At 39.9% G+C, this 15,674-nt stretch overlaps 1 protein-coding gene across 4 annotated transcripts in view; it reads right to left on the reverse strand.

Moving 5' to 3' along the window:
- LOC101935615 (amphiphysin) overlaps positions 1-15,674 on the reverse strand; it is a 193,254-nt gene that overhangs the window by 61,155 nt on the left and 116,425 nt on the right. For all 4 annotated transcript variants that reach the window (XM_065583804.1, XM_065583806.1, XM_065583805.1 and 1 more), the window contains exons 4-9: positions 14,157-14,251; positions 10,124-10,219; positions 6,692-6,799; positions 5,699-5,784; positions 2,922-2,997; positions 1,063-1,145 (exon numbers count right to left, since the gene is read on the reverse strand). In XM_065583804.1, the coding sequence (XP_065439876.1) occupies positions 1,063-1,145; positions 2,922-2,997; positions 5,699-5,784; positions 6,692-6,799; positions 10,124-10,219; positions 14,157-14,251 (544 nt within the window). The remainder of the gene's footprint in view (positions 1-1,062; positions 1,146-2,921; positions 2,998-5,698; positions 5,785-6,691; positions 6,800-10,123; positions 10,220-14,156; positions 14,252-15,674) is intronic.

Below are 15,674 nucleotides of genomic sequence, written 5' to 3' on the forward strand. Positions count from 1 at the left end.
TGGGAGGGAAGTCCATAGGGAAGAATGGGGACATTAAGGAACTCCCAAGAGGCACTGTGGAAGCTCACACAGATGCAGATTAATGTCGAACAAACCCAAAATGAAATGTTTGACTAATTCTGAATAGACATTTTTCTAACCTTTGCATTTTGTGAAAAGTTCCAGTATTTCAAGTTTTCCTTCTGAATTAGGATGAAAACAAATGCTGAAATATTAGAATCTCCTTTGGGACAGAAATTCTATTTTTTGATCAGCTCTAATTAATGCTAATGTGACACTGTTCTAGGGGCAAATTAGCATATTGGTCAACATTTAGTTCCACGATTGCTTATGCAAGGGATGATGGTTATAAATGCAGGAATTATATATTCTGTCTCTCTAAAACTTCCATTTTTTTCTATAGATCAGTACCATTCTTTTTACACTTTGTGCCTTTTCATCCCATCATCATTATACAACTGAAAGTAGAAAACATTTCTGTCTACGCCAGGCAGAGAGGCAGGAGATCATGCTGTGTGCAAAGTAAAAGTCAGGAGATAAAGGATCAGTATCACTAACCCCAAGTGTTCCAAAATCATGAGCTAAGCTCCCATAAAGCATGAGATTGTCTTAGAAATAATAATTTTATATATATATATATATATATATATATATATATATATATATATATATATATATATATATAATTTTGGGATTCTTTTAATTTGCCTTTCAGTTTTTGAACCTTTAGGGGGCACTTGGGCCATGTACTCAGGCTTTCCTTAGCAACCATGAGGGTTAAAAACAAACTTTGTTTTTAATGAAATCTGAGATTCTCACCTACTCACATGCCTTCAGGAGCCATGGCTTTAAGTAAAACACCATGTATTACAAGACTTGTGGTAAAATAATTAGACAAGACAACACTGTTGTATATTCCACCTATAAGAATGCAAGGGCCAGATCCTTAGCTGCTGCACATTGATGTACACAGATGAAGGTGTAGCACTACCACATGCTATCGGTGGGTTGACTATTTTGGAAAGGTGAAAGCCCATTGTAATTTCATAAACAATGTATTACCTGGGTGCTCCTTGGATGGTAAAGGCCTTGTCAGCATGCTGATCTCCCAACTTGGTAATCACCTCATACAGTTTGTGGCATAGCTGAGAAGAAAAACACTTGTCTATTAAATGTGATATTAGGTTAAAGGCTGCAATATTAGATAAAAGTGCAGATGATAAGCCTGGTTTAGAAATTGCTGACTTCTCTAAAAAAATATAGACCTCTTCAGATATACCATAGGGCCATGTTCATTTAGGGCCTGATTCAAAGCCTACTGAAGTTGTGATGATTTGGGGAGTCTATGTACAATTTATTCATTCTCTATATGATTATGAATTCCATGTGTTACTCTAACCCGCAATGTATAGTGAGTGAGCCATGGCTGTCAAGGACACTCTTGCATATTCACACCCTATCTGGATGAAGCTACAGAACAAATAAAAGAAGTTGTTAACATGAATGGCTCCCATTCAAATGAGAATAGCGTAGGACATTGGGTTGTCTGAAGCCTAGGAAAACAAGTTTTCTTCAACTTCTCTGCAGGGTTCCTTGGTTTGAAGGAATGGAATTTCCCCAGAAGCAGGACAAAGAACCAAGTTACTAGTACTAGCTTTTAACAAAACACAGACTGAGTGTGTCAGGGAGACAAAGGAAGCTTAGGGCAGGAGAGATGAACAAAGGGACAGGCTTTTGAGGGAGAGGGGACTTCTTTGACTACAGAATCAGCCAACGAAGAAGGGAGCTGTCTGCAGGAGGGAGAGAGAAAACAAGAGAGAGAGATTCCATGATTCAATAATTAATTGACATTTGTAATGTGCTATAGGGTGTTTCTTAGATGAAAAAGAGGCCAATTTTATGGCATATTTTGGTTTGTGTGGAGAGCTTCTGAAGGGAGCCAGTCTTAAACTAACTTTATTAACAATAGAGTGCTGTTAATTACCAGGCTCAATCCACAGGTTTGCCCTTAATCCACCCTGACATACTAAAGATATGAAGCAGAACTCACCCTGTACCAGTACTGTAGAAGGGTGTGGGTTTTATCATTGCATACAACTAAAGTGCATACCTCTAGAATTCATACTAAAAAGAACAGGCTATTTTTTTTATTTTTGGAATATGGTGGGATCTCCAACCTGTAAGAGGACAGTGGTTGGAGATTTCAAGTGTGAGGCACAGTCAAGGTTACTGTTGGACCCTTACCTGAAAACTTGGTTAGTTTCTAATATTTCTTTAACTCTCTCTCTCTCTCTCTCTCTCTCTCACACACACACACACACACACACACCTGGTCTGCACACAGTTATTGTACCAATTTAACTATTTTTAAATTTAACTGATTTTTGGGTGTAGACAAGCTCTTAGGCACTGACTTAGTGAAGTATATAAGCATACGGTCATAAGTGTCTTACTGAAGTTACTCTGTTTGCTTGAGAACCATGGGCATATTGATACATTGCTGGCAGTGTAGGAATTCACAGAGGTAGATCTTGAAAAGGGAAGCCTCTACCACTGCCTCTTGCACTTGTTGAGCTGATGCAGTTTTAAAATTAATGCTGGCACAAGGTGCTCAGCAACCTTGCCCCATTAATAATGTATAAGAGGACAGTATGAAGGAAAAAAGAGAGGGAGGACATTCTAACAAAGAGAAAGAACTTAACTTTGCAACTGCAGTTGGATTTTAATCCGACAATGTCAGGGACATTACTTTGGCATAGTGTGAAGAAGTGTAGTGAAAACTCATGTTAATACTACACGGTGACCAGGGATCAAGGCAGTAAGGACAAATTCTCAGATACATCGCTGCAATATTTTCCACTGCTCCCAAAGACGATATTTGTTTGTTGCATAATTCACACAGCACATTCAGTTTTACTCACCAAAGCTATTTCCTTGTGAAACTTGGCTTCAAGGCTGGATATATTTTTGAAAGTGTTCACATAGAAGCCAACTCGTCTGAAAGAAGATGACAGAGAGAAAGGAAAAAAGGAGGGTGAAGAGAGAGGAGAGAAAATGAGCTGTACATTTCTTTCAAACAACAAGCAACATTCTTTATTGTGTCCTGATGATTCTGAGGAAAGCAAACAATTGAACGGAATATTAAACAAAAAATTGTATCTTGATTCACTGATCATGTAACAATTCCTGAAGCGGTGCAGCTGGGGGCCAGATTCTGCCACCCTTGTTCATGCTGAGGGTTACTTTCTTCCTGACATGGTCCCATTTATGTCAGTGGAAATATTTAGGGAGTAAATTAATGCTCAGTGTGAATCTGTGCTGTAGGCATTATCACTGAAGTTAATATAATCAGTGCCCAATATACAATGATAATTATGTATTGTACATAAGCTCCTACCATGTTAGTACAGAATCATTATTATTATATATTTATAGTACAGTAGCCTCTACAGAGCACCAATGGGAGCAGGGCCCCACTGTGCTACGCACTGTACAAATACATAGTAAGAGCCTTCGGACATGAGCGAGAGGAACAAAAAGGACAGGCTTTTGGAATTTACAGTCTAAATAGACAAGACAAAGGGTGGGAGGGAAAAGGCGAGGCAGTCAGAAATGAAGTGACTTGCCTTAGGCTACACTGCAAGCCAGTGGCAGAGTCTAAAATAGAACCAAGATCTCTTGGATCTGAGTCCAGTGCCCTATCCCCTGGACCACAATGCCTATTCAAATCATAGTAATTTCAGATCCAAGAGATGAGAAACATGTTCCCCAAATCTGGAATACCCATCTAGTTGCTGGCCTTACTGAAACAAGAATATATGTTGTTTAAAGCATCCAGGCTTTAACCAAGCAAAAAAAAAAAATGGCAGTGTCTATTTTTCACAAGACCCATGCTGAGCTCTTTCAGTCTCACTACAGTAATACAGTGAGGCAGGCAAGATTAGCAAATACTCCTGTGCTCCTAGAGATTAGTGCAGCAGTATCTTATCTCACATAGGGCTTCTATGGTGGAGAACATTATAGTACCTGAGTGCTTCACAAACATTAATGAATATATTTTCACAGCATCCCCGTGAGATGAGGTGGCATTATTTCCATTTTACAGATGGGGAACTAAGGCACAGAGACATTAATGTCAAAAGCACACACTAAATATTGGGTGATCAATTTGAAAATCTGAGGGGTTTTTGAGGGCATTTAACAATGTATGGTTCTTTTTTGTTCGGAACACAGTCTCACAGACTTCAGTTGCAGTCAGCACTGCTGCAAATCTGATCTCCAGGTTGTCAAATTGGGCATCCAGAAAATGAGGTACATACAGTTAGTGACCTCCTGTGAAAAGTTTGGTTCAAGTGACTTGCACAGGATTGCACAGGAACTCTGTGACAGAGACAAGGATAGAATCCATTTCTACAGACCACCGTTCAACTGTCATAATTACAAGATTGTCCTTTATCTTCCTGCATTACATCTTCCAACTTCTGGAACAAATGAGCTTAATTCAGTAAACAAACCTGATTCATTCTCCAACCACCATCCATCGCCTCACAGGCTGTATATGTACAAAGGTTGATGGCAAGCGGTAAGTTTTAAAACAGATGCCTAAATAGAGCATGCAAAATATGCACACATATGTAAAAAAATAATTATGAATGCAAAATACACAATTGTACATGCATGTAGGTATTTGCATAAAGACGTTTGTGAGAGCAATTAATTGTTCTATGTGTGTATGAACATTTTTTGAAATTGTTTGATTTTTTTTTTTAATTTCGTCCTGAAAATGTGTCTTTGGCTTATATTAGTGCAGGGAAATCTGAATAACCCTAAGAGCATAAAAACTTCATTTCTCGCCTGTTTGGAAATTCCACATTCAATTTCTCCAAATTTTCACCAACAAAAAAATCGCCTTTGGGCTGAGAATAAGCCTGAGAAATTTCATCCCAATGGGTTATTTTTCTGGAAAGTAGTAAGTATCTAAAAAAATAGGGGCTTTGAATGAATGTGCTTCCTGAACCATGACTGTAGGCTCAAATGTATATGGAAATTCTATCAACCATTTAGTCTAGTTAGAAGGTAACAGACACACTGTAATGAAAAGGACATGTATGGCAAAGTGTGTGGTGTAGACTTTTTGTTTTTGTGTGTAGTGGGTTGGGTTTTTTTGTTTGGTTTGTTGTTTCTTTTGGTAGCCTGTAAAACAAATGTATTGAGGTGATAAGTGCCTGAAAGTACGAACACCACAGAAAAATCTGAACTCATCTCACTTTAAATAGAAGTTTAGAGGACAATAGTAGACAGAAATTCTGGCTGCCCCAAGCATCCTTTTTTCAAGTCTCATTTGTCAAATAATGTAACGCTCTAATGGGACATTTCTCTGCCATTCTTGTTCACCTGCCTATTCAATCTAAAATGAAAATATAATACCTGCATTTTACAACTATTTATCTCTTTCTGGTTCTTTTTAAATTGTAACTTGTAACACAGGCACTGCCATGCAATTTTAAAGAAAACAAGCTGCTAGAGATGCTCAGAAATTAGGGTTCTGATACTGGTTCTGACACTGGGGAGTAGGACCTACTTCATGTACTGGGCCAGCCATTCTGTGACACACATTAAAATTCAGTGGACGTTCGGAGACTAATTCTGTTAGGTTCTTTGAAAATTCTAGCCTATATATGCAAGTTGTTTGGCTTACCTTGACCATAGAGATGGCAGCTCTTCTTGTAAATCAATATTAAAGTCTTCAAACACTTTCTGTGCTTTTTGAAACTCTTCTTCTGCCTATAACAAAGCAAGACATGTTGGCTTTTATTCTCCAAACACAGTGAAACTGCACAAATCTGTTTTTCTATTAACAAAAGAAGAGTGTAGTTCAAACTACTGCTAATTATAGCGTATAAAATTCACTTGTTTCATTTTGCAAACGCTACTGCAAACATTTTTGTCTAGTTTGGCTTGCATAGGTTTGAATCTCAGGCATTTCTGGTTCCAAAGAATACAACCAAAACCGAAAGAAAAAGTCACCTCTTTTTGTGTCAAAATGTGCAAAATCACAAGTTCCATGCGGTTTCAAGGGAAACAATAAATTGGCCCATCTTTATTGTAGAGGTTCAGAGCTTCTCTAAACCTTTGGGTGAACCTTTGCTGAATCTTGCATTTGTAACAAAACTGAAAACCAGCAATTTTCCAAAGAACTCACATTGTAACGTCATTTTCTCAGTTTTACTATTTACACTCTTTTTCTTATTTATTTACAGAGCGATAGACAATATTCTGAAGAATTTAATAATCCAGGGCAAGATCCTGCAACCCTCATTCATGTGAGCAGATGCTGTTAAATCAGTGGGACTACACATATGATTATGGGCTGTAGGATGAAGCCCCTCCTGGTGGTCTCATCTCGGTGCAACTGATTCCTGTACAAAAGGCAAGCACAAGGCCTATGCATCCCTTAAATCCCAGTGCAACTCAAAATAGGACTTAAATGGGACTCACTCCTGCAAGAAGCTGAGCACTCTGGCCCTGATCTAGCAGAGTGCATAACGTGTTTAAACGTCAGCATGTGAGCAGTCCCATTTTCTGAAATGGAAGAGAACAGACTTTATGCTATCCACCGTGCAGAAATAAATGTCACCCAAACTCAGGACGTCTGTTGCCAGTAATATTATTATTTAAAGACATACCCTACCTTTGTAATTCTGCTTTCATCTCTTCTTTTTGAGCTCTGCAAGGCTTCCAAGTGATGTCTTGCACTGTCATAGTCCACCAGCTTTCTGCTTCGCTTTGCAATGCGAGTCTGCAAAAAAAATCAGCACTATTGCCACACATTCAAGCAATCTGAGATGGAACTTTCATTTAATTTGCTTTAATTTGTCTTTGATTCTTTACCCTCCCACTTGCAATCTAAACTTTATTTATCATAATATTGTACAGTGAAAGCACATTTGGTGAAAGAGACAATTTAGGTAATTTATTACTTTACTACGAAACCTATTTATTGAGAAATAAAGGCGTGACAAGAGATGTGTGTGTGGAGAGTTTGCAGGACTGGAATGAACAGACGCATCTTTATCTCCAGCAGTGTGAATGGACGCATTAAGCTATACTATAATGGTATCACAAACTATCTTCCCTTTCATATTACACAGTGTGTGAATTTAATGATTAATATATATTAACTTTTTTCAGAGTTAGGAAAAATGCTGAAAACACACTTCTCAGTATGACTTCTTTGAATACATAATGAATACATTTAATTTTGACATCACATAATGGGAATTCCAATTAAGCTACTGTAGGTATCGTAGGACCTCTCATAATACTAAAAAAGGTGCCTTGGAAAATTGCTGACACAACAGTAATGCATATTGTATATAAATTTCCTTTTATAATACTGTGGACCAGATTCCAGGCTGCAGCTAAAGAGAACTGGGCACAGCTCAGGAACAGGAGTGGAACTTCATCTCACCTTGAGCACCCAGGACCCTAGGTTGTCCTAGTGCTAATGTAGTCCCTGGTGTCAATTATAGCAGGGGCTGAATGTTCAACCCTTACTCACAGCTGAAGATCATCCCGTCATAAGGAAGCTCTGGCTTTGGCCCCCTTTTCCTGGCTATTTTTCCTATGTCAGCAGCCTGGGGAGTGCTGAAGTCACTAAGCTGGCTCTATGCCCCACTAGGATGCCTCAGTACTAACGGAATCTTCTAGTGGCTGGCTAAAATGACTTCAGAGCAGCTTTGCACCAATGGCGAGATGTAAAGTTGACCCAGCATATCAGAGGATCTGCCCCATGTCTCAAATGAGACTGTAAGTAAACTTGCTGGTTATGGTGGTGGTTTTTGCAATATGGCTGCCTGTTTTATAGAAAGTCATTGAGTCCACTCTTTCCTTTCAAATAAGCGCTGATCAGCCCTTAGATGACAATTTTGAGAGTCACTATTAGCATAGGCCTGATTCAAACCAGCAACACAGAAGCAAAAGGACTAAATTAATCACAGGCACGAGTGGCTGCACCTCAGTCAATCATGGGTGAAACCTTGAGACCCAATTCCACAGTATCTGAAGCCATCCAATCTGGCTATGGCTCTTAAAATGGATGGTGTTAACATAAGCTGGCTACAGCTTGGTACAAAGATCGCTCCAAATTCAGTTCAATTCCCAATTTCAATACATTTTGACATCCTTATCACCTCAATAGCATTTCATGGTGAAAACAAAGCTGAACCCAGCATTTCTTGAAATATCAGAACACATGCCTTTAACAAGTACCACCAAGAGCTGTAGCCAATCTTGACTGGCTTTAACTGAGTCCTGTTTTAGTGTGTAATTCAGCTGTCAAGGCCACAAAATGGTAACCTTAAATTTCAGCCAATCACAGTCTGTAGAAATTGAACATTTCTGCCGTTCCGAACAAAGCTGAAATCTTTATTTATTTTTTGATGCTTTGGAATAAGTATCCAAAGGATGGCATCTACCTGGCAACTAAATGTGAGTCAGGATTGCTTTGAAAATTTATGGTAGCATCCAGTTATAACATTCTCCTTCCTCATCGTCTATTGGGTTAATGAGTTGTTTTCCTTAAAGTCCCATCTCTTCTTTAGTCATGTACTTATTATTTACTCCTCCACTTTACACTGTTGATCATCACAGCCATCCTCCAAGGCCCCAGTCCAAAAAGGCACTTAAGCATTTGATTAACTTTAAGCATGTGAATAGTCCCATTGTCTTCAAGTGCTAAGCTTTGTGATTCAGTGTTTTACATTATTGACATTTCATACAATTTGGGTGCATGCTACTTTGAAATCCTTACAGGGAAGACAGAATTAAAAAGGGACTTGGGGAGTGTATGTTGTGATTTGTATAATAGCAGTCTCTACTGAGATATATTACAAAGCTTTTGTGATTGATCAAATCACAGAAACCATTTATTGCTTCAAATTCAACAAAGAAAACAAGTGACTCAAACATCCAGAGGTACATCTCATAGACTCATAGACTTTAAGGTCAGAAGGGACCATTATGATCATCTAGTCTGACCTCCCGCATGATGCAGGCCACAAAAGCTGACCCACCCACTTTCCCTTGACTCAGCCGTTGAAGTCCCCAGATCGTGATTTAAAGACTTCAAGTTGCAGAGAATCCTCCAGCAAGTGACCCCTGCCCCATGCTGCGGAGGAAGACGAAAAACCTCCAGGGCCTCTGCCAATCTACCCTGGAGGAAAATTCCTTCCCGACCCCAAATATGGCGATCAGCAGAACCCCAAGCATGCGGGCAAGATTCTCCAGCCAGACCCGCATTGACCATTGATATTAATTACCAGCGATGGCATGTTATTGACCTATTGACTAAAATCACGTTATCCCATCAAACCATTCCCTCCATAAACTTATCAAGCTTAATCTTAAAGCCAGAGAGGTCGTTCGCCCCCACTGTTTCCCTCGGAAGGCTGTTCCAGAACTTCACCCCTCTGACGGTTAGAAACCGTCGTCTAATTTCAAGCCTAAACCCTAGTCTCCGATTTAATTCTGTTTATCCTTCCATTTAGTGTAAACCGAATTAGCTCATGATCACTCGAGCCAAGGTTGTCCCCTACAACCATTTCCTCAACGAGGTCCTCACTACTCACCAAAACCAAATCTAAAATGGCATCCCCCCTCGTCGGTTCAGCTACTACTTGATGAAGGAATTCATCAGCTAGCACGTCTAGGAAAATCTGAGCCCTATTATTGTTACTAACCAAGAAAAGAATAATGACAGAACTCTTCTGATTCTAATAATTCTGCTGTAACACTTTGGTCTCAAGGCCTTGCTCCAGCACTGCTGAAGTTAGTGGAAGTTATGCCATTGACTTCAGTGGGAGCAGAAAAGACCTACATAAAAGTCTGGAATACAAAGGCTAATTTAAGAAAATCAAATGGTGCTACTGCATAATACTTAATTTTGTTCACTCAGGAAAATAGCATAGACTATGAATGGAATTTGTGTACAGAATTAGATGTGTTACATTCCACATGAGAGCTGGCTTCCTGTATATTCTTTATTTCATTTCTCTCATGATTATGACTCAATAGTAATGGGTAACCTTTTAATTTTTCCCTCTATAGAAATGTATTACTGTACTTTGATATCAGGAAACTGTCCCAGGTATGTATCCAGGGTCAGCAATGATCCATCCACCAGCTTTTGATGAAAGTCTTCCCAGAGCACATCACATTTCTGTAAAGAAAGAGATGAGATACAGAGAAACACAGTTGACAATCACTCAAAATTTAGGGGAAACACTTATGTAAATGGCAAAACACTTATGTAAATTGCAACGCTTAATTCTCCTGGAATTTTATTATGTTCTTCCTGCAAAAATCAGAATTTAGTTGTGAAATGGATAAAAAATCTTCAATATGAGTTTTAATTTACAATAGAATAGATTTAACTCCAGTAATCAATTAAAAAATGTTGCAGTCTTCAAAGTAGTAGCAGTCCTTGGAAAGTTATGAATCCAAGCTTTGCAGGATTACTACTGATTCTAGCAGGCTGGGAGTCCCAAAACCAAAGTTACTCTATTTCCCACCTATAAATAGGTTCACTGATATGTACATCATAACCTCTCCTCTAATGAACAGCAAAACACAACTAAAACCAAAATAAAATAAAATGAATAAAAGGTGGTTCCTTCATCCACTAGAGTGATTTGTAACCTCAGTTTTGATTTTTCAGTAAAATGTATGGACAATGGAGAAATTGGGTTTATTTTATTTTTTCTATTTTAACAGTTGTTTTCTGGTTGAGTATTCTTCCAGACCAGGGGAAGTCATATATTCTCCATATTTGTTTCTCTCTGCCTATCATTAATAGAGCATTTTGAAGGCAAATGGCTGGCATAAATAGTTCTGCCTCACAGAACTCAAAGGATCTGTAAGTCAAAAAATTTGGATTCAGGATACAAACCACTGCTACTCCAATAGACAAAAAGTCCCATTCTTCACATCAACTTCACATCACATCCATTCTTTGCATCAGCTGGGGGCTAGCTCACTCCTATGTAAAGTCGTGAGGGAACTGCCAGAACATACTCCTTGGAATTCTCCTGTCATTGAGCATGTTAATGCAGCTGGACTGATTAGGAGTACTATGGAGAAATGAGTGACATCCCATGCCAGATGCAAAGTTCTGCTGCTGCTGCTAGAGATCAGTGCTCTTAAAATCTCCTGGGACTTGGTTTCTCAATCTTGGGATTTGAACAGATGCCGGGCAGGTCACAATCACCCTGCTCTTCTCATGTTTCTAAATGGGAGGGGGATCCCACCTAGATAAGAAGGAAGTTTTGTGGTGATCCTGGTATGGGAAGAGCGAGAACCACTGCCCTACAGGATCCATGGGCAAGCAGCGGTCCTGAAGGCTATTTTCTAGTGACGTTTACTCATTCTGTGCCACAAGACAAACATATTGTAAATGCAGTATGACACAAGATGCCAGAATTTATTTAATCTATTTCCTATCATAATTGCAGACTCTAATGAATAATACTCCATTAATAATCCATTAATCACACTTAAAAATCCATATTTATTAACACAATATTTAATGACAGTTGTGTAAAAAGCAGCAAAGCATTAGATCATAGCAAGCAATAGCAATTATGGTACATTGGCATTTGAAAATAACTTGCAGAGACACATTTTAGATAAATTAAAATCCTGGAGGTTTTCAAAATTTAATGGGTCTGAAAAGCACTTGCTGAATAAATGATTAGTGCCTCAAATCACCTTCTCTCCTCACATAAAGATCAAGGTCATTTAGATGGAACAATTTAGGAATAATTGCCTGTGGACTTGACAAGGTAAGCATATTCTCCTAAACTGTATTTTCAGTAATGCATAAATCTATAACATCATGTCCAAACTTCAGATTAAATTGGAAAAGACTCAGCTGTAGAAACTACAGTGTGTCATGTGTTACCCTGTTTGAGACCATATTCACACAGGTAGGGAGATAGAAGATTTTTCCTGTATGTAACAGAGACCAAAACCCGGCTGTGTTCTCAGGTAAACTACTGTGACTCCAGGGTAACTCCTCTTAAATCAGTGAGAATACTTTGGATCTACACCAGTGTGCGATGGATCTGCTAAGCAGGGGACTACAACTCACATCACCCTCTGGGCACTTCCCTACCTATTTCCATTATTGGAGCTCAGGGGAAAACTTAGATCATCAGGGTTATTCATTTCTACCCACCAAGTAGCACTCTGGCTCCTGCCTTTTATGTCCTGCCAGCCAAATTTGCCATTGCTGACACCAGTGTAAATTACTGGGGTTTCTCATGACCAGACTACACCAAGTCCCTAAGGTTCCAGTGGCATGCCAGGTGCATCAAGATGCAGAGGCAAGCACTGCAGGTGCTTCAGCACCTAGGCCTGGTAGGTGCTAGTCCTCGTGGGATTCAGTAACCACTCAGACCCATGGCTTAGCGAACGGGTATTTTACAGGGCTGGTAGGCAAGGAAATGGTTGCAATAGTGGTTCTTATTCAGGTCCCTGGGGCAGTCTAACCGAGAGACTGGGCTCTTCATTCCTAGTGCCTAAGGTGCCATCTCCAGTTCAGCTTCCATTCAAGCAAACAGGAGCTTGCAGACTAGTCTCAATCAGTGTCCCTCATTGAGACCCTTTCTGCACTGGCTTCCTGCCCAGCTGCTGCTGTTCTCCTATGCATACCACACTAACCTGCACCTGGCTGTAATATTAACAGCCACAATCTGTTCCACATGCATTTCTGTATACAGTTCTTGAGAAATCTGCTCTGAATTCAGCTTCTCTGCAGCTCTTCTTGCCATGTGGCTACTGCCTCCCAGCAGAGCCCAGACAGCTCTTGGTTCAGGATCTTTCCCCTTACCTGGCCAGGGGAAATGGAAATAAAGTGGGATGGGGGACTGATGTGAGTTGTAGTCCCCTGCTTAGCAGATCCATCACACGGTGAATCCAGAGTAACTCCTCTGGAATCAATAGTAATACTTTGGATTTACAATAGTGTTTATGAGATAAGATTCTGTCCCCAAGTCCAAAATTAGCAATGATGTAAATGGTAATATAAGTTATATGTCAGATGTAAGTTATTCAGACAATACATTTAAGTGGGTATAAGCAGTGAAGTAGTATAACTTACACTGATTTGGCATTGTGTGTGTTTACAACACAAATGTAACTTATATTCCATTGGCAGGGAGCAAGGTGGGAAGAGAATAGCAGGAAAAGCTATTAACAGGAGAATTTGTGTTTGTTTTTCCTGCTACAGATCCCACACTTAATACCATATCAGTACAAATTACATTTGATTATAATTTACATCAGTTTTCTGACCAACTTACACCCTCTTGTCATCAGAAAATTTGCCCATAGACTTCCATGGGATTTAAACTTGCTTCCTAATTTGGCCTCTAATATTTATTACACCCTAACGAAAGAAATTCAATAAAAACACCACCATCACAAAGCCTGGTCCAAAGATAAAAGGGTCATATTCTACTCTCACAATGTTGTAAATCTGGAGTAACTCCACTGAAGAGTTACTCCAGACTTGCACCACTGTAAACAAGAACAGATTCTGGCTAGAGAAAAGTCAGTATGCAATCAGGTATTCTTTCTCTTACAATTAGTCCTACCATTATTATGAAATACTACGGGATGATCATGAACATTCAAAATCTTATAAATGTGCATATAAGATGCCTCACAGTAGCTTGTCAAATAACTGTTATTGAGCCTGAGTCTGCTCTCACTTCCGGTACACTGAGGTAAATCTGGAGTAACTCCAGATTAATGAAGTTAATACAATTACCTGGGTTTTAAACGAGTGTGAGTGAGACGAGAATAAAGGCCATTATGCATAATAGTTTAGAATGTCAACCAAGTTTTTATTTTAAAAATAAAAATAATTATTTTAAGAACACACTTGTCCACTATCGCTGCATTATGATGTAAATATGGTTCATGGAGTGTTTTCTGATTACTATGAGATGCTCTCTAGGAGGCCTACAATTACATTCTGCACCAATACATTAGTACAGTAAATGAGGAACTCAGTGACATAAGGTTAATATTTCCATTCTTTGGTTCAGACTAATCTATTCTCAACCACGTTTCTTCACATTCACACCTCTTACCTCTCCAACCATTTTCACATCTTCCCGGCCATACCATTCGGGCTCATATACTTCATGAAGAGACTCTGTAAGCTTCTTAGAGGCCTCTTGCATGCCTAGGATTTTGTAGAAAAACAATATATTATTCTACACAACACAGGGAATAGTGGGTCAAATCTTTATTTACTTCCACCTTTTTCCCCTTTTATATAAATAGGACCCTACCAAATTCATGGTCCATTTTGATCAATTTCATGGCCAGAGGGTTTTTAAATTTGTCTATTTCACATTTTCAGATGTTAACATCTAAAATTTCACAGCGTTGTAACCGTGAGGGTCCCAACCCAAAAAGTACCCAGAGGTGGGACTGATCTCCCCTGCCCGAGAGTGGCCAGTCATGGGAAGGACAAGTCCTGTCCCTCCCTAGCTTGGCCAGGACTCACAGCTAGGAGCCCCCAGCTGGGGCGCTCCCAGCAGCAAGGGGGAGATGGGACCCACCTCCACAAGGCTCCTCTGGCTGCAAGAACCTCCGGGGCTGTTGCCCAGCCCCAGAGCTTCCTGCAGCATGTAGAGGTACCCAAAAGTGATCTCCCCACCGAGAGTGGCTGGGACTCACAGCTAGGAGCCCCCAGCTGGGGTGTTCCCAGCAGCACAGGGGAGATCAGCTTTCATGGGGAAGGGCTTATTTCATGGTCTGTGACATGTTTTTCACGGCCATGAAATCGGTAGGGCCCTATATATAATGTTTGTTGGTGTGGTAAGAATGTAGCTTTCAAAGAGTTTAAACAAAAAATAAACCTTCATGTTCAGAGCATAAACCAGCCACTAACTACCTGGAGTTAACAAGAAATGTCCTTTATAGTCTATTATGAGTGTGACAGAGTAGGGTATCTTTGTATACACTTATGAACTCCATTTTGTATTATGTGCTGAAAATGTGTCTAAACTGTCCCAAGGCAGTGTATTGAATTACGTTCAGATAGCGGCTCTGCCCATTAAGATAGTGGCTCTGCGCAGGAAAATCACTTGAAAACTTGTTGAAGGACTGTCACTGAGAAGCCAACAAAAAGGCAATCTGTAGCTATCAACTTTGAATGCTCTCAGCTCCTAGCTCACCCCCATGGAACAACGTTTTTCTATGCAGGTGGTGCTAGCATGAATGGGGGATGGGGCTGAAGCATGCCAGGGGAGCACATGGCAAGCAGGCAGAGACACTGTTCAAGAGAGCATGCTACTCTGTGCAAGAGGCCAGCCAGTGTAACACGTAAGCAGGATGCACAGGAGAGACTCTACCCAGCCTGAAACACTGACTCGCATAAGGGGTGAGATCAGACTGGGGAACACGGCCTTTTTTCATTTTAAAAATCTGTAAGTCTTGAGTGCTTTCAAGAGTAAAGTTACTTTGGTTAAGAAATTCCTTTGCTAAACCTGTGTTCCTTGCTTTCTTGCCACTTTGTCCCTGAAGGGGTTAAACAAGTAGTTCAGAGAGACCACAGCTTCAGCGGAGCTCTGTGGGAGCTTGTGTACATGACTGGTAGT

The sequence above is a fragment of the Chrysemys picta genome, chromosome 2, assembly GCF_011386835.1.
Source record: "Chrysemys picta bellii isolate R12L10 chromosome 2, ASM1138683v2, whole genome shotgun sequence".
NCBI classification, from domain to species: domain Eukaryota; kingdom Metazoa; phylum Chordata; order Testudines; family Emydidae; genus Chrysemys; species Chrysemys picta.